Below are 18,184 nucleotides of genomic sequence, written 5' to 3'. Positions count from 1 at the left end.
ATACCTCCTTGTGCAACCAGATCCTCGATCTCCTCATTTGCAAACTTCAGCGAGTTTGGATTGGCAATAACATCTCCTCCACAATCTCCAAATTCACAGGTGCATCACAAGGCTGTGTGCTTATCCTTCCCCTCACCCCCCTCCCCACTGTTCTTCTTGCTTTATACCTATGAGTGTGTGGCTAAGTATATCTTCAATGCCATATTTAAGTTTGCTGATGATACCACTGTTGTTGGTCAAATCAAAAGTGGTGATGAATCGGCAAATTGGAGGAAGATTGAAGATCTGGCTGAGTGGGGCCACAATAACAACTTCTCACTCAACATTATCAAAACAAAAGAGCTGATTATTGACCACAAGTGGAAGAAGCTGGAGGTCCAAGAGCCAGTCCTTATCAGGATATCCGAGGCGGAGAGTGTCAGTAATCTTAAATTCATTGCCATCATCATATTAGAAAATCTGTTCTGGAACCAGTATGTGAGTGTCATCACAAAGCCAACACCTCTACTTTCTTAGATGTTTGCGTAGATCCAGTATGTTACCAAAAACTTTGAAAAGCTTTGACAGAGTATCGGCAGAGTATCGTAACTGGTTGCATCACAGCCTGGTATAGAAACACCATTATCCAGGAATTGCGAAAATTACATAAAGTGGTGGATACAGCCCTGTGCATCACAGGCAAAGCCCTCCACGCCATTGAGCAATGCTACAAGGAAGCAGCATCCATCAACAAAGGCATCCACTATCCAGGCTATGCCCTCTTCCCATCACCATCAGACAGGTGGTACAAAAACTTTATGTCCCACACCATCAGATTCAGTAACGGTAATTATTTTACAACCATCAGGTTCCTGAACTAGTGTTGATAATTTCATTCACCACATCTCTGAATTGATTCTATGACCTACAGACACACTTTCAGGGACTCTTTACAACTCATATTCTTAGTATTTTTGTTGCACAACATGTCTTCTTTTGCACATTGTTTGTATGTCAGTCTTTGTTTATGTATAGTTTTTAATAAATTCTAATGTATTCTTTATTTTCCTGGAAATGCTTGCAAGAAAATGAATCTTAAGGTAGTATATGGTGACATATATGAATTTTGATAAGAAGATTTACTTTGAACATGAAACTTTGCATGAAGGGAAAGACACATGAGAGAAATGGAATATCAAACGTGGTAGAAGGTAGAAACTATTAAGTCAATAGTGCTAAATGTCTGCAGGATTCCTCCCTTGCTTGTATCAAACTTTTAGTAAAGGTCTACTTGGAAAATATGCAAGCTTTCATGTTTTATGCCTCTTTCTTTTTTGCCCCGATTTTCTATCAATATTATGAGATAACTAGTACAAATACAGTGGAGAATTTATTTTGTCCTAAGATTTGCAAATAAACCTCTGTGTGTGTGTGTGTGTGTGTGTGTGCGCGCGCGCGCGCGCGCGTGCGTGCACTTGCACTTCATTTTTATTGTAGCATAAGACATAAAACAATTACAGTATTTGTTCATAATCAATAGAGTTACAACCACACAAAGAACTGTAGCAGTTAGTCATTAATCAAAGCACTCCAAATAAACACTCTGACATGTTCTTACTCTCTTAAACTCATTATATATGTGCATATTTTAGATATTAAACTTACATCTCAAAGTTCTGTAATATACAGCTACTGGTATAATTTTACCAGTCATTTCACAATAAACCTGCTGTTTTCAAGACAACAGTTCTAATTTTCTGGTGTGAATACCAATGACACAAAACAAACTCATAGTTCATCCATACACTGCCAACGATGCCAGATTAAAATCGGTCCCAAATAAATAAAAAAAGAATAATATGAAAATCAGACTAATAATATTCTGCAATACCAAGTAATAAATCATATTTTAAAATGAGGTATCATTAATATTATTTTCCAGCCATAATATTTCCAAAATAATTGACATTCATGTTGATATCAATCGATCAGATGATAAATGATTACCAGCAGATTAATAAAACCAATACTGTTGCACCAAAACTACATCAAGGAAAATACCCATGAATAGATGAGTAAATGATATCTTGATGAATAAGAACAATTTATCTGATCACTGACACAACTAGCCCAATGTGAATAAGTAGACGTAAGTGCTTTCGACTAACTTAAGTTAATTATGCAGGTGTTTAATCATATGTTTTAAACCATGATTATGACAATACTAGTAGGAAAAAAGCAACAGAAATTAGGACAATGAAGAGGTGGTCCTGGGAGGCAGAGGAGTGGCTCTGGGATTGCTTCAAGTCGGTGGACTGGGCTGTGTTCGACAAGGACTCATCTCTGCATCTTAATGGATACACCACTGTTGTCACGGACTTTATAAAAACTGTTGTAGATGAGCTTGTCCCCACAAAAATCATTCAGTCGTCCCCAACCAAAAGCTTCGGATGAACCATGAGATCCACAATCTGCTGAGGGCCAGATCAGAGGCAACCAAGAAAATTAAAAGAGGTCAAAGTACAAACTCCAGAAAGCCATCTCACAGGTGAAGTGGCAATTCCAGACTATTCAGGAATAAACATGAATCAATGATGGATGCTCGAAAGCTGTGGCAGGGCTTGAATGCCATAATTTCTTACAAAGTGAAATCAAACGACATAGGTGATAACAGTGTTTCGCTTGCAGATGAGCTCAATGCTTTCTATGTTCACTGTGACTGTCAAACTACAGAGGAACCATGAACTCAATTCCCACAGCCCCCAATAACCCTGCAATTTTAGTCTCAAAGATTGATGTGAGAGCATTGTAAACCCCCGGGAAACATATGGGCTAGATGGGTTACCTGACCGAGTACTAAAGACCTGTGCTGATCAACTGGCTGCAGTGTTCACAGGGATCTTTAGCCTCTCGCTTAAAGCAGGCTTCAGTTATACCGGTGCCTAAGCAGGATGTGGTAACCAGCCTCAATTATTATTATTCAAGTAGCATTTACATCCACAAGGATGAAGTGGTTTAAGTGGTTGGTATTAAACATATCAATTCCTGCTGAGAAGCGACTTGGATCCACTCCAATTTGCTTAGTGGCACAACAGGTCCACAGCAGATGCCATTCCATTCACTCAACTTTAGAACATCTAAACAGCAAAGATGCATACATCAGGATGCTCTTTATTGACTATGGCTCGGCATTCAACTCTAGCATCCCCTCATAACTAATCGATAAGCTTCAAGGCCTCAAAACCCTCTTGTGCAATTGCATCCCTGATTTCCTCACTTGCAGACCCCAATCGGTTCAGATTGGCAGCAACATCTCCCCCACAATCTTCTGTCAAGCACAGATGCACCACAGGCTGAGTACTTAGCCCCTGCTCTAATTGCTTTACACTTATAATTGTGTGGCTCAGCTTAGTTCCAATGCCATATTCAAGTCAGCTGATGACACTGCTGTTGTTGACCGAATCAAAAGTGATGGTGAATCAGCATACAGGAGGGAGATTGAAAATCTGGCTGAGTGGTGCCACAACAACTACCTCAAACTCAATGTCTGTAAGGCCAAGGAGCTGATCATTTACTGTGCCTTAATGATATACCTAAAAGAACATAAAGTGAACCTAGACAACACGATGGAGGAGCACTATGCTCCTGAGCAAGTTAATAAGGTTGAATGTGGAATGGGCGGAAATGGTGCAGAATCAAAGGAACAGAGAATTCAAGGAATACATGGATGGTTCACCCCATTTGTCATGTGATGGCAGCAACATCTGCAATAACCTTGCTCCCTTTATATCTACAACAACAAGGTATCTAAAAGCAAATAAACAAAATTTGTCCCTATCTACTAAGAGTCATCTGTCTGAGGAGTTTAGGTGCATTTGCCAAGGAATTTTAATGTCTGCTTTTCAATGAAGATTTCTGCAGCGATTCAATTAGTAACAGTTTAAATATTAGCATTGTTTAAATCCAGCACAATTCAAAAATAATTTTCACAGTACTTACAATATCAATGTGCACAAGCAAATTAGTAAGGAATGAAGAGATTGAAAACGCACAGTGAAAACTGATTTGTCTTTTCAAATGCCTGATATCATTCCTATTGTGTTGTGGAGAACCAATTCAAATATTCTATCTTTTTGTACACTGGAATCAACTTGATAGTAAAACATAGGAAAAGTAAATATGTTGGAGGAGCAGCTTCACAATCAACTAGATACCACATTGGTGTAAAAAAGGAACTGATTCTTATTAATACCAAACAAATAAAGAACAGGCATTTGTACAATTGCTTATCACAACATTATGTCTTAAAATCAATAAAATGACAATTAAATATTTTGGTATTGTGGAAAATTGCATTTGTACATTGTGATTGTTAAATTGGGAGCTAAGAAAAGCATGGCCAAGGATTTTAGAGATAGAAGATCAAGGTGGGGAGTTGAACAGACGATGTGTGGACCAAAGAAAACACAATGTTAGGGATGACACAAATATATGGTTCAAAGCTAATCTCTGGGTCACAAATAACACAAATCACGAACAATGTTGTTATTTTTTAGCTAGTTGGCAGAGAGACGCAGCATCAATGGAAAATGCAACAGGAAGTTTTAGTTTTCTCAGTAATTTGAGAGACAGCATTTCTGATAATCCAGTACTGGATGTTGGACAAACCCTCTGATAAAGATTATAGATTTAAAAGATTAGATTTTTTGACACATAGACATCAAAGCATATAGTGAAATATGTCCTTTGGATTAAATCAAATGAGACAGGGTTGTGCCAGGCAGCCTGCAAGTGTCACCACACTTCTGGCACCAACATAGCAGGCCCACAACTCACTAACCCGAACTGTATGCTTTTGGAACATGGGGAGAATCCAAAGCACCTGGAGGAAATGCACACAGTCAAGGGGAAAAACACACAAATACCTTACCATACAAATAGCCTTGGGAAGTGAATCCCAATGGCACAGCTAGTGCTGTAAAGTGCTGCATTAACCACTATGCTACTGTAGTAATTGGGTCATTAGAGGTAATTATAGATTAAGTTATCAGCACTCAGCAATGGTAATGACTGGGATTTTCAACCATTCATTGACAAGATGCATGAAAATGTAGCCAAGCACATGGCTATACACTTAGTAGCTACTTTATTAGGTACCTCTTGTTCATGATCTTCTGCTACTGTAGCCCATCCACTTCAAGGTTCGAAGTGTTGTGCATTCAGAGATGCTCTTCTGCACACCACTACTGTAATGTGTGATTATTTTGGTTTCTGTTGCCTTCCTGTCAGCTTGAACCAGTCTGGCCATTCTCCTCTAACCTCTATCATTAACTGTGTGCTTTTGTCCTCATAACCACTGCTTACTGATTTTTTTTTTGTTTTTCGTACCATTTTCTATAAGCTGTAGAGACTGTTGTATGTGAAAATCCCATGAAGTCAGCAGTTTCTGAGATACTCAAACCACCCTGCCTGGCACCATGGTCAAAGTCACATGGATCACACTTCTTCACATTCTCTTACTACAGCTCCAAGACTAAGCCAAAGACTTGTATCCTACAGCAAGTAGCTTTCTTCTTGATACCCTAAATTCTCTTCATTATCTACAAGTCACAAGTCTAGAGTGTGATGCAGTTCTCTTCACTTGCTTGATCTGAGTGCATTTCCAGTAATACTCAACAAGTCTAATACCATCCAGAACAAAGCAGTTTCCCTAACTGGCATCCTAACTCCTATACCTAACCATTCAAACCAACTACACAGAAGTTACGCACCGAGGTTACCCTGACAGGACTTACCAAATCTATGACCCCTAACACCTCAAAGGCATATTTCTCTCCAAATTATGCACCATCTTGATTGGAAATAAATAGATGTTCTCTTGAGGTTGCTCAGTTTAACAATGCAACTTCCAAAAAGTGGGAATATTTTCGCAAGAATGACTACACTGGTTCACGAAGACAGCTAGCTACCACCTACTCAAAGGTAATTAGGATGAGAAATAAATGCTTGTAAGGCTCAGATCACAAAAAATATGTAGATGAAGAAAGCGCATTGTTTTGAATAATGTTCAAAGTTCAAAGTAAATTTATTATCATAGTGCATATAGGTCACCATATACAACCTTGAGGTTTGTTTACTTGCAGGCATATTCAGTAAATCCAATAACCATAATAGAATCAATGAAAGACCATACCCAATAGGGCAATAAATATCGAGAACTGGCAATGAAGAGCACTTGGAAGTGAGTCCATAGGATGTGGTAACAGTTCAGTGATGGGGCAAGTGAAGTTATTCCTTTTGGTTCAATAGTCTAATGGTAGAGAGGTAATAACTGTTCCTGAACTTGGTGGTTTTGAGTCCTCAGGCTCCTTTGGGGAAGTCCTGATGATGGATGTTGACTTCCTGCAACAACACTTCATGTTGATGTGCTCTGATGTGCTGGAAGACTTTACCTGTGATGGACTAGACCATATCCACTACTTCCTGTAGGATTTTTCTGTTCAAAAGGATGTCTCTAGTAAGTGCAGCGGGTTACATGCTCTGAGTAAATTGTGACCTACTTCTCAGAGGCACCCATCATTTGCAGTATTTTAGGATCAGAATATTTGTTGGATAGTGAAAATGACTGGTGTAGAGTCTCAGTATGGATTTTAATGCCCTTATAATGGACACTTGCAATATGTCTGGTTAAATATTTAACCCTACCAAAGTCAATGAATGTGATCATCAGCTTATGCAAACCAACACAAATCTCACCTTTTTTTTGCCTTTTCATAGTTTAATGCATACTCAAGCAAAATGAACTGAAGGTGGATTGCTTTCCTGTTTTATATTGCATCTGATACTTCATTATTAAATATGGTGTAAAACAAAATGAAGAGCATTGTACTATCCGGTAATCCCCAGGAGATGTGCAAACTAAGCATGTCCAAAGAAGTAGTTTGTGTATTATGTCTGTGGTATAGCAAATAAGGAGACTCAAGGAAGAATAATTGCCACAGATACTTAGCTGAAATAACATACTGTACCTAGTAAGTACAAAAACATTTCTCAATCTCATGTGGGACCCTCTATCACATTAAACAATATTCTTTTCTGTAGAAACAATTGTTTATAAACAGAACAAGTATTATATCAGGGAGTTTTTCAAAGACCCACCATTTTTATATAATTTGTCCAAGTGATAAAGAGTAAAACTATACAAAGCTGAGACTCTCCTTTTATTTTACTCAATTTCTTCAGTATTTTTTCAAAGGCAATATGCCTTTGCCAGGTAATGAATTGTGGAGAAATCTGTTTAACAGCAGCACCACTTCACAAGATACACAAAGAAAGCTTTGATTGGACAATGTAACCTATCAAAACCAATGAGAAAACCTTCACTTCAGAACAATTAAATTTTCAACAAAAAACAGATTTTCTGCATATTGTGGAAGGTTGATTTCCATTCAATTAAGCCAACAGGCACACTAAATTCCCCAATCATAACAGTATATCACAGATCACAAAAAGGGAAAATCCAACCATCTCATCCCGATAAACTTTCAAACTGACTACAAGAACGGGCAAGGGAAAGTTTAGACATCAATTTTACAATTATTTGAGTTGTCCCTGATCTTTAAAACAGTGATTCTTCACATTCAGGTCTCCTATTTTGGTACTGAGCAAAGATTGGAAAATGAAAAATGTGAAAAGGAATACTAAAAGGAAAACACAGAAATAGATAACTAGCTCACCCAGACAGCAAACATTTGCTCAATTAGTGCAGACTTGTCTCCTGTCCTTACTTACACATTTGCTGCATAATTAAGGTCAGAATTAGCGAAGCTGCATTGAATAAAGTTCAAGAAAGCCCCAGTCACCGTTTATTCAATTGCACCTGAGACCTGAATGTCAGATAGGCATTATTAGAGCTATAAGCCTCAGAGTTGGCAGCCTCTCAGCAAGGAAAGTGAAAAAAAATGACAGAGAACCTACCTGCAGTGTCAAGTCATTCCTCAGCTCCTTTCCAACAAAGATCACACGCAGCTGGTCAATTGGAACATCTTGTCTCTTAGCAACTACCTCCTTAAGTTGGAAGATGCTGGCATTTGGACCGATCTCCACAGGGAATCCATGGCTCGAATTGAACCTAACAAACACTGACCCCCAAACATCAAATTAATAAGTGATACATTAATTCTACGAGATTTTATATTGACACAATTGTTTATGATTTCATGAAAAGTCAAAGGATGACATGTATTTATAAAGTGTTCTTTGGAGTCTTAAGTCACTTTTTCTACCTTTTAAAGCAGGGGTTCCCAACCTAGGATCTATAGACCTTTTGGCTAATGGTAGAGGTCCATGGCATGAAAAAGGTTGCACCCCTATTTTAAAGTGTCATTGAAAATGTGGGAGCTTATATATACACACAAGCTTTCAAGAAAATAATACACTAACAAAATAAAATTAACCAAAGCCAGGTGGTAATGTAATGGGACTGATGTCACCCAAATTGAGAAAGTGATCATTTCTAAAAATAACAATCACCACAAACTTTGCACATGCTCTGTTGGAGCTTAGTCAATAATCATTTCTAAGCAGAGCTATATTAGTAATAAATAGCAGTAACTTAATTTTGCTATTGGTTCCAATATGTTATTCACAACATGTAAATAAATGTGTAAATTCAGTAAATAGAACCAAGAAATCATAAGGTTCCAAATATCTGGCACATAATACTTCAGAAAAACTGAGAAAGCTAAACAGATTAAAACAGAGAATACTCAGAATATTCATCAGATCCGACAGCATCCATGGAGAGCGAACAGAATTAACTTTTTAAGTTGATGACATTTCATCAGAATTGTAAGATTAATGCCCTGTTTCACTTCCCACTAATGCTGCCTCACTTGAGATGGTTCTGAAGATTTTTTTTGTGTTTCTGTTTCCACCTCAGATTTCCAGCATACACATTTCTTTTTGATTTTCAATTCCATTCCAGTACATTTGTTTGAAAATCCATGGGGAGCAAATCCTTATCAAACTTGTACAAGTAACAGAACCTTGAGAAACTTGATGCTATGCAAAGTGTTACATAGCAAAATGCACTGGTACATTTCCATGCACTATAGGCATAGGGGGCTTTGTAACTCACAGAGCTCAAATCGTGAGTGTCACTTTTATACATGCTATGTTAAATCCTTAGCAATTTTATGCAGTTAAAAATGAATCTTTTAACAAAATCTCCAAGGGTTTCTTTGTCAGACAATCTGATACTGTCTTCTGTTTGATATGTTGTGTGTGGGTTGATTTGAGATTTCTAGAGTTTGTCAGGCAGAATTTTCTTAAAGCTGCTCCTGTCACACCTATAGATGATATCCATGTGACAGCTAGTGATAACACTTTCACAATTACAGACAAGGCTGAATACTGAAAAGAAACACAAAAGCAGGGCAGAAATAATACGAGTTTTCTCAAGGAAAAGGAAATGGGGATGGTATATTTATATTGGGAATCAGAATACCACTGTCCATTGGCAGGGAGCAGGAGCTGCAGTTGGCAGAGGCCGGTTCAAAATTCAAAGTTCAAAGTAAATTTATTATTAAAGTACGTATACTCAGTGGCCACTTTATTAGGTACACTTGTGCAGCTTCTCGTTAATGCAAATATCTAATCAGCCATCATGTGGCAGCAACTCAATGCATAAAGGCATGCAGACATGGTCAAGAGGTTCAGTTATTGTTCAGAGCAAACATCAGAATGGGGGAGGAAATGTGATCTAAGCGACTTTGACCATGGAATGATTGTTGGTGCCAGATAGGGTGGTTTGAGTATCCCAGAAACTGCTGATCTCCTGGGATTTTCATAGACAACAGTCTGCAGAGTTTACAGAGAATGGTGCAAAAAAAACACCCAGAGAGTGAGGTGAAAAAGCATTGTTAATGAAAAAAGTCAGAGGAGAATGGCCAGACTGATTCAAATTGATGAAAAGCGACAGTTATTCAAATAACCACACGTTATAATTGTGGTGGGAAGAAGAGCATCTTGACTGCACAACAAGTCAAACCTTGAAGTGGATGGGCTACAGCAGCAGAAAACCATGAACATATTCTGTACTCAGTGGTCAGTTTATTAGGTTCAGGAGGTACTTAAGAATAGGCAGAATAGATATGTCACCATATATTATCTTGAGATCCATTTTGTTGCAGTCATGCAAAGTAGAACAAAGAAATTACAACAGAATCAATAAAAAGCTACACACAAGGAGAGACAACCAACCAAAGTGCAAAAGAAGACAAGCTTTGCAAATTCTAAAAAAAAGTAAATAAATAACACTAAGAACATGAGTTGTGGAATCAGTTCAGAGTTGAGGTGAGTAAGTTATCCATGCTGGCTCTGGAGCTTGCTGGTTGAACTGTTCCAAACCTGGTGGTGTGGTACCTAAGGTTCTCAGTGGAAGCAGTGAATAGCCTGGATGGTCCACGATGATGGATGTTGCTTTCTTGTGACAGTACACCGAGTAGATATGCTCAATGGTTGGGTGGGCTTTTTGTAGGTTTTTCCATTCTTGGAGGGAGAAGTGGTGGCATCCGTTAGTCTCGCGAGACTATGGATCTGCACCTGAAATGGTTTCCAGGGCGCAGGCCCAGGCAAGGTTTATGGAAGACCAGCAGCTGCCCATGCAGCAAGTCTCTCCTCTCCACGACACCAATGTTGTCTAAGGGAAGGGCAAGGGCCGGTACAGCTTGGCACCAGTGTCATCGCAGGAGCTGCCAGAACGAGGTTGAAGGCAACGTTGGACTGCCTTAGGGACTCCAGCTCCGGATTTGTCCTCAGGGTTTACTCCCGAAGCCTTTCCCATGAGTGAGTATGGCCGCAAGGCAGTGGAGGTTTGAAATCAGAGATATCCCCCTCTTAGATGGACTGCCTTCCCAGGCTGACAAGCTCCATCTACCTGAAGCACTGGTTTTAAGGCACCAGGACCCACATTAGTCCCTTCTCCCGTCAGTAGAAACAGTTCCACCGGGCTTAGAGGCTAAGCCACATGAGAAGGCCAGGAGTTGGACTTGGTTGTCAGAGGCTATTTGAGGCGCATGCCGTGAGGAGCACTTTTAGGTAGTGGGAGCTTGTCCCCACTACCACACCTCAGCTTGACAAGCTTGGAACTGGAGGGAGAAGAGAAGTTTGATTACTGCATGTTTTGCTTTATGGTAGTGACGACCAAAAAGGAAATGCCAATTACTTCTCCAAAGGGAAGTGAAAAACAAAATTACGACTGGGTGCCATGAGATATAATCTTGCATGCAGCTCGGAGTACTGCATCTGGAGTATGAGAGGTTAGTAAACAACACTGGAAATTGGTCAGGAGATGGAGGGGAAGAGAACAACACCTTGGAGAAGGTGTGGGATGGAGCTGCAGAGATCACGGTTCCTATAGAGAGTTCAAGGAGTCATTGACTGAGGTGAGAGAAGAGTACAGTTCCAGAAAAAGCATCAGGTCAGGGCAGGATCAGGACAGGGGTTTGGCATATTAGATAATAGGATTTCTGTACAGCGGCAGTGGGGTACCGAAAAAATGGGGTCATAAACCACCGTAACACTACTCATAACTGCTTTTTACTAATGATCCAAGCAAGTTAAACTTTAGCAAATGCGTTATTTCTAAAGTTCAAAACTGATAAAAAATATAAAGGGATCCATTCACAAATGAGCAATTTTGGACCTCATGGTACAGACAATAATAGATACTTCCAGACAATGTGAACTAATTTCCATATCTCCTGACGCATGCACATCAGATACAGAAAACACCTAAGAAATGCAAGGGTAACTCTTGCCAGGAAGTGCTTGGTCAAATTTCCAGAGTGTGCAAGATGGCCAGGATAAGGTAATTTAGCCACTTCAGTCTCGGAAGGTCTGTTTTCAAATACATGGCACTGAAATAAACAATCTTGCCCAACTGTATTCCCAGGGATGTTTGCTGAATAAATTGCTATTCTGTACATCCAATTAACAAGAATTATACTTTTTAAATTGGTCAGAAAGTTGTGCATGCCATGCAGTATTCTTAGGATGTGTACTTATTTTAATCTGTCTTCTCAAATCAAACATTTAGTATATTACTAACCACAGTGCAAAGCAAATGGCATTAAATCATAGTGGGAGATCCTGAGATGATCTGCCAACAGATAAGCCCGAAGCTGGTCTATTCCCAAGTAGCAACTTCCACAGAATTTCTAGCTCTCTTTGAAATAATGGGAAATATTAGCAGTTGAGAAAAGGCTAAGCTTTTATTTGAATATTTTATTTGATGTATGTATTTATTTGTTTTAATTTACTACAAATGTATGTGGGATTCACAAATTTCCAGGAACAGTGACAGCTTCGACTGTTGATGCTCTTGGAAAAAGGGACTTATTGGTTGTCAAAAACTTTACTACTTGTAGCTAGACACAAACGATACCAATACTGTGTTCACATTATTGTGGCTTTCAGAAAGATATTAAGGGTTTACAGAATAGTTAAAGAAGATTAATTCAAATTATTCAGGGATGCTACAGATCTATAAAATCATAAAGGATGCATGCAAGAGCAAGTAGAAAAAAAACTGTTCCTTTTGGCAGAAGGGTGAAGAACCAAAGAACATAGAACAAAGGGACTGGCAAAAGAACCAACACTAACTTGAAGGTAAGCTTATTTATGCAACGAGTGAATAGGTCATTCAATGTGTTTTTATGTATTTGCATTTTAGAAATACCGCATAGGACAGACCATACTGGCCCAACAAGCCACACGCATCTGTTAACATTAGCCTAATCACAGGACAATTTACAATGTCTAATTAACTTACTTTGCGTGGTGGGGTGGAGATCCAACTCTACCAAAGGAGGTATAAGGTGCTCCTTCCCTCCACTAGCCTGCAGCTCACCCTTGGGCAAGATGTAGCATCTTCTTAGCCTCCTGATCAGGGTCACTTCAAGCCGTGGGAGCAGGTGGTGGATGAGCAGCTGGTGCATATCACAAGTTCTGGTTAAGTGATCACTGATGCCATGTAGATAATTTCTGAAGAGTATTGATAATGGCTGGGGTCATCAATTTTGTAAAGACATTGCTAGAAGAAGGCAATGGCAAATCACTTCTACAGAAAAATTTGCCAAGAGCACTCATATTCACTGAAAGACCATGATCGCCCGCATCTTATGACTCAGCACATAATGAACGAATGAATTAAAGAATTAACTTATTAACCAGTACATCTCTAGACTGTGAGAGGAAACTAGAGCACCTGGAGGAAATGCATGTGGTCATGGGGAAAATGTACAAACTCCTTACAGAAAGTGCCTGAACTCCAAATGCCCTGAGCTGTAACAGTGTCACATGGGTAGTAGAGGTGGGAGATTCAATTGCAAAGAACAGGATAAGTATCCGAAAGATAAGAATTTTCAGGGCTATGGGGAGAGTGAGCCAGTTAAGGAGTGGATATGGTGAATGCTGTATGAACTTGATAGGTCTCACCATCTTGAAATTTTGTCCTGTAGCATGTTGCACAGATTTTCTCTGGTGAAATGGGAAGTAGGATCCAGGTGGAAGGCTACATGCAGCTGTGCTAAAAATAAACAGTATAGTACAGAGGCAGCCACTAGTAATCTTTGTGTGGGCAAAAGATCTGCCCTGCTTTATAAATGCAAGTTCTTTGTTTTATTTATTGGAAGTTATATATAAAAACTGTTAAGAAACCATTGTAGATTTAAAATCTGTTATTGAGTTAAATCTTCTTACGTCCTTAAAATGTAGTATATCTACAAATATGAACTAAGATTGGCATTCAGAGTGATATTATTTAAGGCTGTTCAGTTAAGGCCTTACTGCTCATGATATAGGCAAGTTCCACCATTGTAAATACATTATTTCAGATGTTCAAATTTGATAAAAACATAAGGGGTTAATTCATAAACAATTTCACCTCATGTTACAAACAAATTTTATTTTCCTTTGCATCTTTTGACATAGATCTGATTAGCTTAGCACAGCCAAAGCTACAGCAGTTCAGAATAACTACTTAATTGTACATGCATCTCAAAAATGTGCAAAGACATACATATTAAGAACACCCACAATACATTGAACACAAATCATTTATCTGCTTAATACAAATTGCCATTTTAACCTATGCACTGTCCTTTGTATAATATCTGAATACAAAATGACCGTACCAGATAAATTCTCTTACTAAAGATAAATTAAAAGCACAGGATAATGTCCTGTGATTGAAATGTATTGTTATCATTAGTTGCATTTTAGATCAGGCTCACTTTAGTGAACAAGGTAATATGAACCAGAATTTCCCAAATGTACCCTGGAAGAACACAAGACATCTCTAGGTGCAAAGGAAATTAACGTAGTGGTGGGGGAGGGCATGTACAGGGTTGTGCCATGTATGCAGATGAATAAATGAATGTATGCAAGTACTTATTTATATACTTATTGATTGATTGAGATATAGTGCGGAATAGGCCCTTCCAGCCCTTTGAGCCACACCACCCAACAAACCCCTGATTTACCCCTAGCTTAATCATAGTACAATCTACAATGACCAATTTACCTACCAAATGGTATATCTTTGGACTAGGGAAGAAACTGAAACACCTGGAGGAAACCCACATGGTCATGGAGAGAAATACATACTCCTTACAGGCAGCGGCGGAAATTGAAGCTGGGTCACTGGAACTGTTAAGCATTGTGCTAACCATTACATTTCTACAGAGCAGTAAAGTTATGTGTATTTACTCTGGTGGAGATTTAGAAGGAGGATTAATTGTAGCTGATGGCTAGGCAGACAATCAAAGAGAGAATCAAGTAGATCAGGGGTTCCTACTTGCCATTTAAGAAGTTGCAAGACATATAAAACATATCCTGAAATGGTTATACAGGCAGTTTATAAATCTAGAAAAGGGTAGGCAATAAAAATAAATGTGGAAATCTTTACTCCAGACTCCAAGGTGTTTTGGGTTTGAGTTCATTTCCTTCAGACCTATCATGAAGCAATTTTGCCTTTTCAAACTGATATTTGGGTATTGTCTGGGATAATTTGCGGGCATCAGGGAGCCGCTATCAATATATGGGAGACTCCCGGAACTTTCGGGAGAGGTGGAATGTCTGGGGATTAACAGTGCCATTGATCTAGATTGAGGCAGCCTAGCAATTCAACAATTTACTAGCTTAGAGTTTTGATAATTTCCCTTCAAAATCTACCCTCAGATGTATGGACTAAAAGGTAGTAAATTGTTAAGTTTTCATCTTGGACACCTTAGTTTACCAGAATATTAATCCTGGGCAAATATACTGTAGGTCCAGTAAGTCACTCTCCTAGTATTGACATCTTGTACCTTCCTCTGACAGTGTGAAAATAAATTGCAAGAGTAATATTACAACCATTTGGTTTTGTCAGAATTGACACCCAAAGCAAAAATGCTGGACATCTGAGCTTGTATGGAAGCTGTCAGCACACTCTGACCTAATGGATGCCACTGTCATATTCATGATGCTAGCCACTACTCTATGCTGAATAGGGGTTTGAAAAGACAACGAACTTGCTATTTTTCCCATCATCTTTCACATCCTGAGGATGTTTGCATGAGGTTTCCAACCAGTGAAATACTGATGGAAAAGCAGCAGTCTATTTGTAAAGTTCAGGGTTTCTTAAGAAGTAAGTAATAAACAAATCATTTATTTTGTGATATTGATAGCATCTTAAATATTGACTGATGCACTGGGATGAATTTCTCTCCTTCTCTTCCGGCTGATGCTATTGGATCATGATGCCAATGAGCCAGAATGAAATGACAAGCTAATAGGCAGCATCTCCAGCAATATAAGGCTTCTTTGTCCTGCCGATCTGAATTATGTAGGAAGTCATTTTGAAGTGGATCTTCAACTGTCACTTTTAGTATCATACAAGACAGGTAGGTAAAAATACTTCCTCAGCTACCTGAGCCAAAAGTGATGCATAGATGCCTACATGCACACTACTCTCAAAAAATTCAATTCTATTGAAGACAATGGAACCAAATTTTGCTAAGTGAAGAATAATGTGCATACTCAATTATATTGCACAATTACTACAGTGTCTCAGATAAATTCTTATCTAAAAACTCCCTGCAAAGAAGTCATGCCACCACGTCTGGCAAGATACCATCATCAAGTCTGTGGATGAACTGCGCCTTTAGCAATCTCCTAAATCATCAGTGTTCATGACTTCTGCCCCTTACAGACTATACTGTCTAATTTACATGTCAGCTGAGATTCAATGGTGGCCTGCACTCCAAATCAAAATCCTACAAATCAAAGATTTACATTCTAGAGAAAAGGGATTAGGGTACATTTTTGATGTCCTAATCTCATTGAGAAGTTCAGATGAAACCAGTTGTAAAATCAAATTTAGATATTTGCACTCCAGGTTAAATTTACCTTAAATACAGTGACCACTGGGAGATCCCACTTATTCTAGTGGACAGAGCGTAGATGCTTGGTGAAAGGGTCTCCCAATCTATGTCCAGTCTCACTGATATACAGGAGGCTAAACTGGGAGCACTAGATACAATAGATAACCCAACAGACATACAGGCGAAGAATTGGCTCATCTGGAAGGACTGATTGGGGCCCTGAATGGTAGAGAGGGAGGAGGTGTAGGGCCAGGTATAGCACTTACTCTGCTTGCAAGGATAAGTGCCAGAAGGGAGATCAGTGGGGAGGGACAAATGGACAAGAAAGTCGCATAGGGAGCAATCCCTGCAGTAAGCAAGCAGAAAGTAGGAAGGGGAGGGAAAGATGTGCTTGGTGATGGAATGCCACTGGAGATGGTGGAAGTTACGGAAAATTCCATTGGGTGCTCTTGGTGTGGCCTCCTGTATATCGGTGAGACATAACATAGATTAGGAGTTTGCCAGAAAAGCAGGATCTTCCAGAGGCCACCCATTTTAATTCTACTTCCCATTCATTCCGATATGTCAGTCCATGGCCTCCTCTACTGCCGCGATGAAGCCACACTCAGGTTGGAGGAACAACACCTTAAATTCTTAAATTTCGGCTGAATAGTTTCCAACCTGATGGCATGAACATTGATTTCTCAAACTTCTGATCATGCCCACTGCCCTTCACCATCCCCCATTCCCATTTCTCTCTCTCACCATATCTTCTTACCTGCCCGTCACGTCTCTCTGGTGCTCCTCCCCTTCCCTTTCCCTTTCATGGTCTTCTGTCCTCTCCTATCAGATTCTCCCTTCTCCAGCCCTATATCTCTGTCACCAATTGACTTCCCAGCTCTTTACTTCACCCTTCCCCCTCTCCCAGTTTCACCTATCACCTACAACCTGGTATTTCTTCCTCCCCTTCCCCCACCTTTTTACTGTGACATCTCATCTCTTTTTTTCTCCAGTCCTGATGAAGGGTCGCAGCCCGGAACATCGACTGTTTACTCCTTTCCATAGATGCTAACAAGCCTGCTGAGTTCCATCCTGCATTTTGTGTGTGTTGCTTTCATTATGTAAAACTAGCTTGTACTTTCAATTTGATGTTCTTGCAAGCACAAGTATCCAGTCAATGATGTGTGTCAACATACATGACTAGTTATGAGAAATAATTAATAATTATGATGCATTACCAAAGGTATGGCATGAAAATTAGTGTGTGCCCAGCAGAAAATAATATTAAGAGAAGTATATTTACATGTCATTCCTACAACAAAAGTCTTAAGATGTTATTATTCAGTACAGCAGAGTACAACATAGTTAATATTCAAATATGATGAAACAGATAGAAGGATTATTTAGGGAATTAATTTAAAATCTGTGTCAAGGTCATTTACCAAATTAATTAATTTTAATAACGGGATTGTTGAATACACAATCTACAATATAAGTAATTAAATAGACAGGTAAGTATAGAACAGCTGTTTAGGCTGACATTCTCTGAATTTCAATTAGCATTTCAGCTCCATAGATTTGTTTTAACCCAAGAACAAGCTTGTATGACTTTTAAGTTCTCATTATCAAAGTTAGTCATTACTGTAATGTACTGCTGCCACAAAACAACAAATTTCACGATGTATGTCAGTGATACTAAACCTGATTCTGATTCTACTAAAGCTTAAATTCAAAATTTTCTCCAGTTGCTGTGCAGGTGCAAGCTCAGACATAAACTCATAGACAGCATCTAATATACA

The 18,184-nt window shown here is 39.0% G+C and overlaps 1 protein-coding gene across 4 annotated transcripts in view; it reads right to left on the bottom strand.

Annotated features, from left to right (window-relative positions):
- Positions 1-18,184, bottom strand: part of prkn (parkin RBR E3 ubiquitin protein ligase) — a 1,175,275-nt gene that overhangs the window by 1,000,077 nt on the left and 157,014 nt on the right. For 3 of the 4 annotated variants that reach the window (XM_059986467.1, XM_059986469.1, XM_059986470.1), the window contains one exon: positions 7,957-8,120. In XM_059986467.1, coding sequence (XP_059842450.1) covers positions 7,957-8,120 — 164 coding nt within the window. Of the gene's footprint in view, positions 1-7,956; positions 8,121-12,814; positions 13,057-18,184 lie in introns of those variants that run through there. The other variant, XM_059986468.1, reaches the window with a different exon arrangement.

The sequence above is a fragment of the Hypanus sabinus genome, chromosome 12 (assembly GCF_030144855.1).
Source record: "Hypanus sabinus isolate sHypSab1 chromosome 12, sHypSab1.hap1, whole genome shotgun sequence".
In the NCBI taxonomy this organism is placed as follows: domain Eukaryota; kingdom Metazoa; phylum Chordata; class Chondrichthyes; order Myliobatiformes; family Dasyatidae; genus Hypanus; species Hypanus sabinus.
Note: the sequence above shows the minus strand (reverse complement) of the source record. Positions and strands in the feature narration are given on the sequence as shown.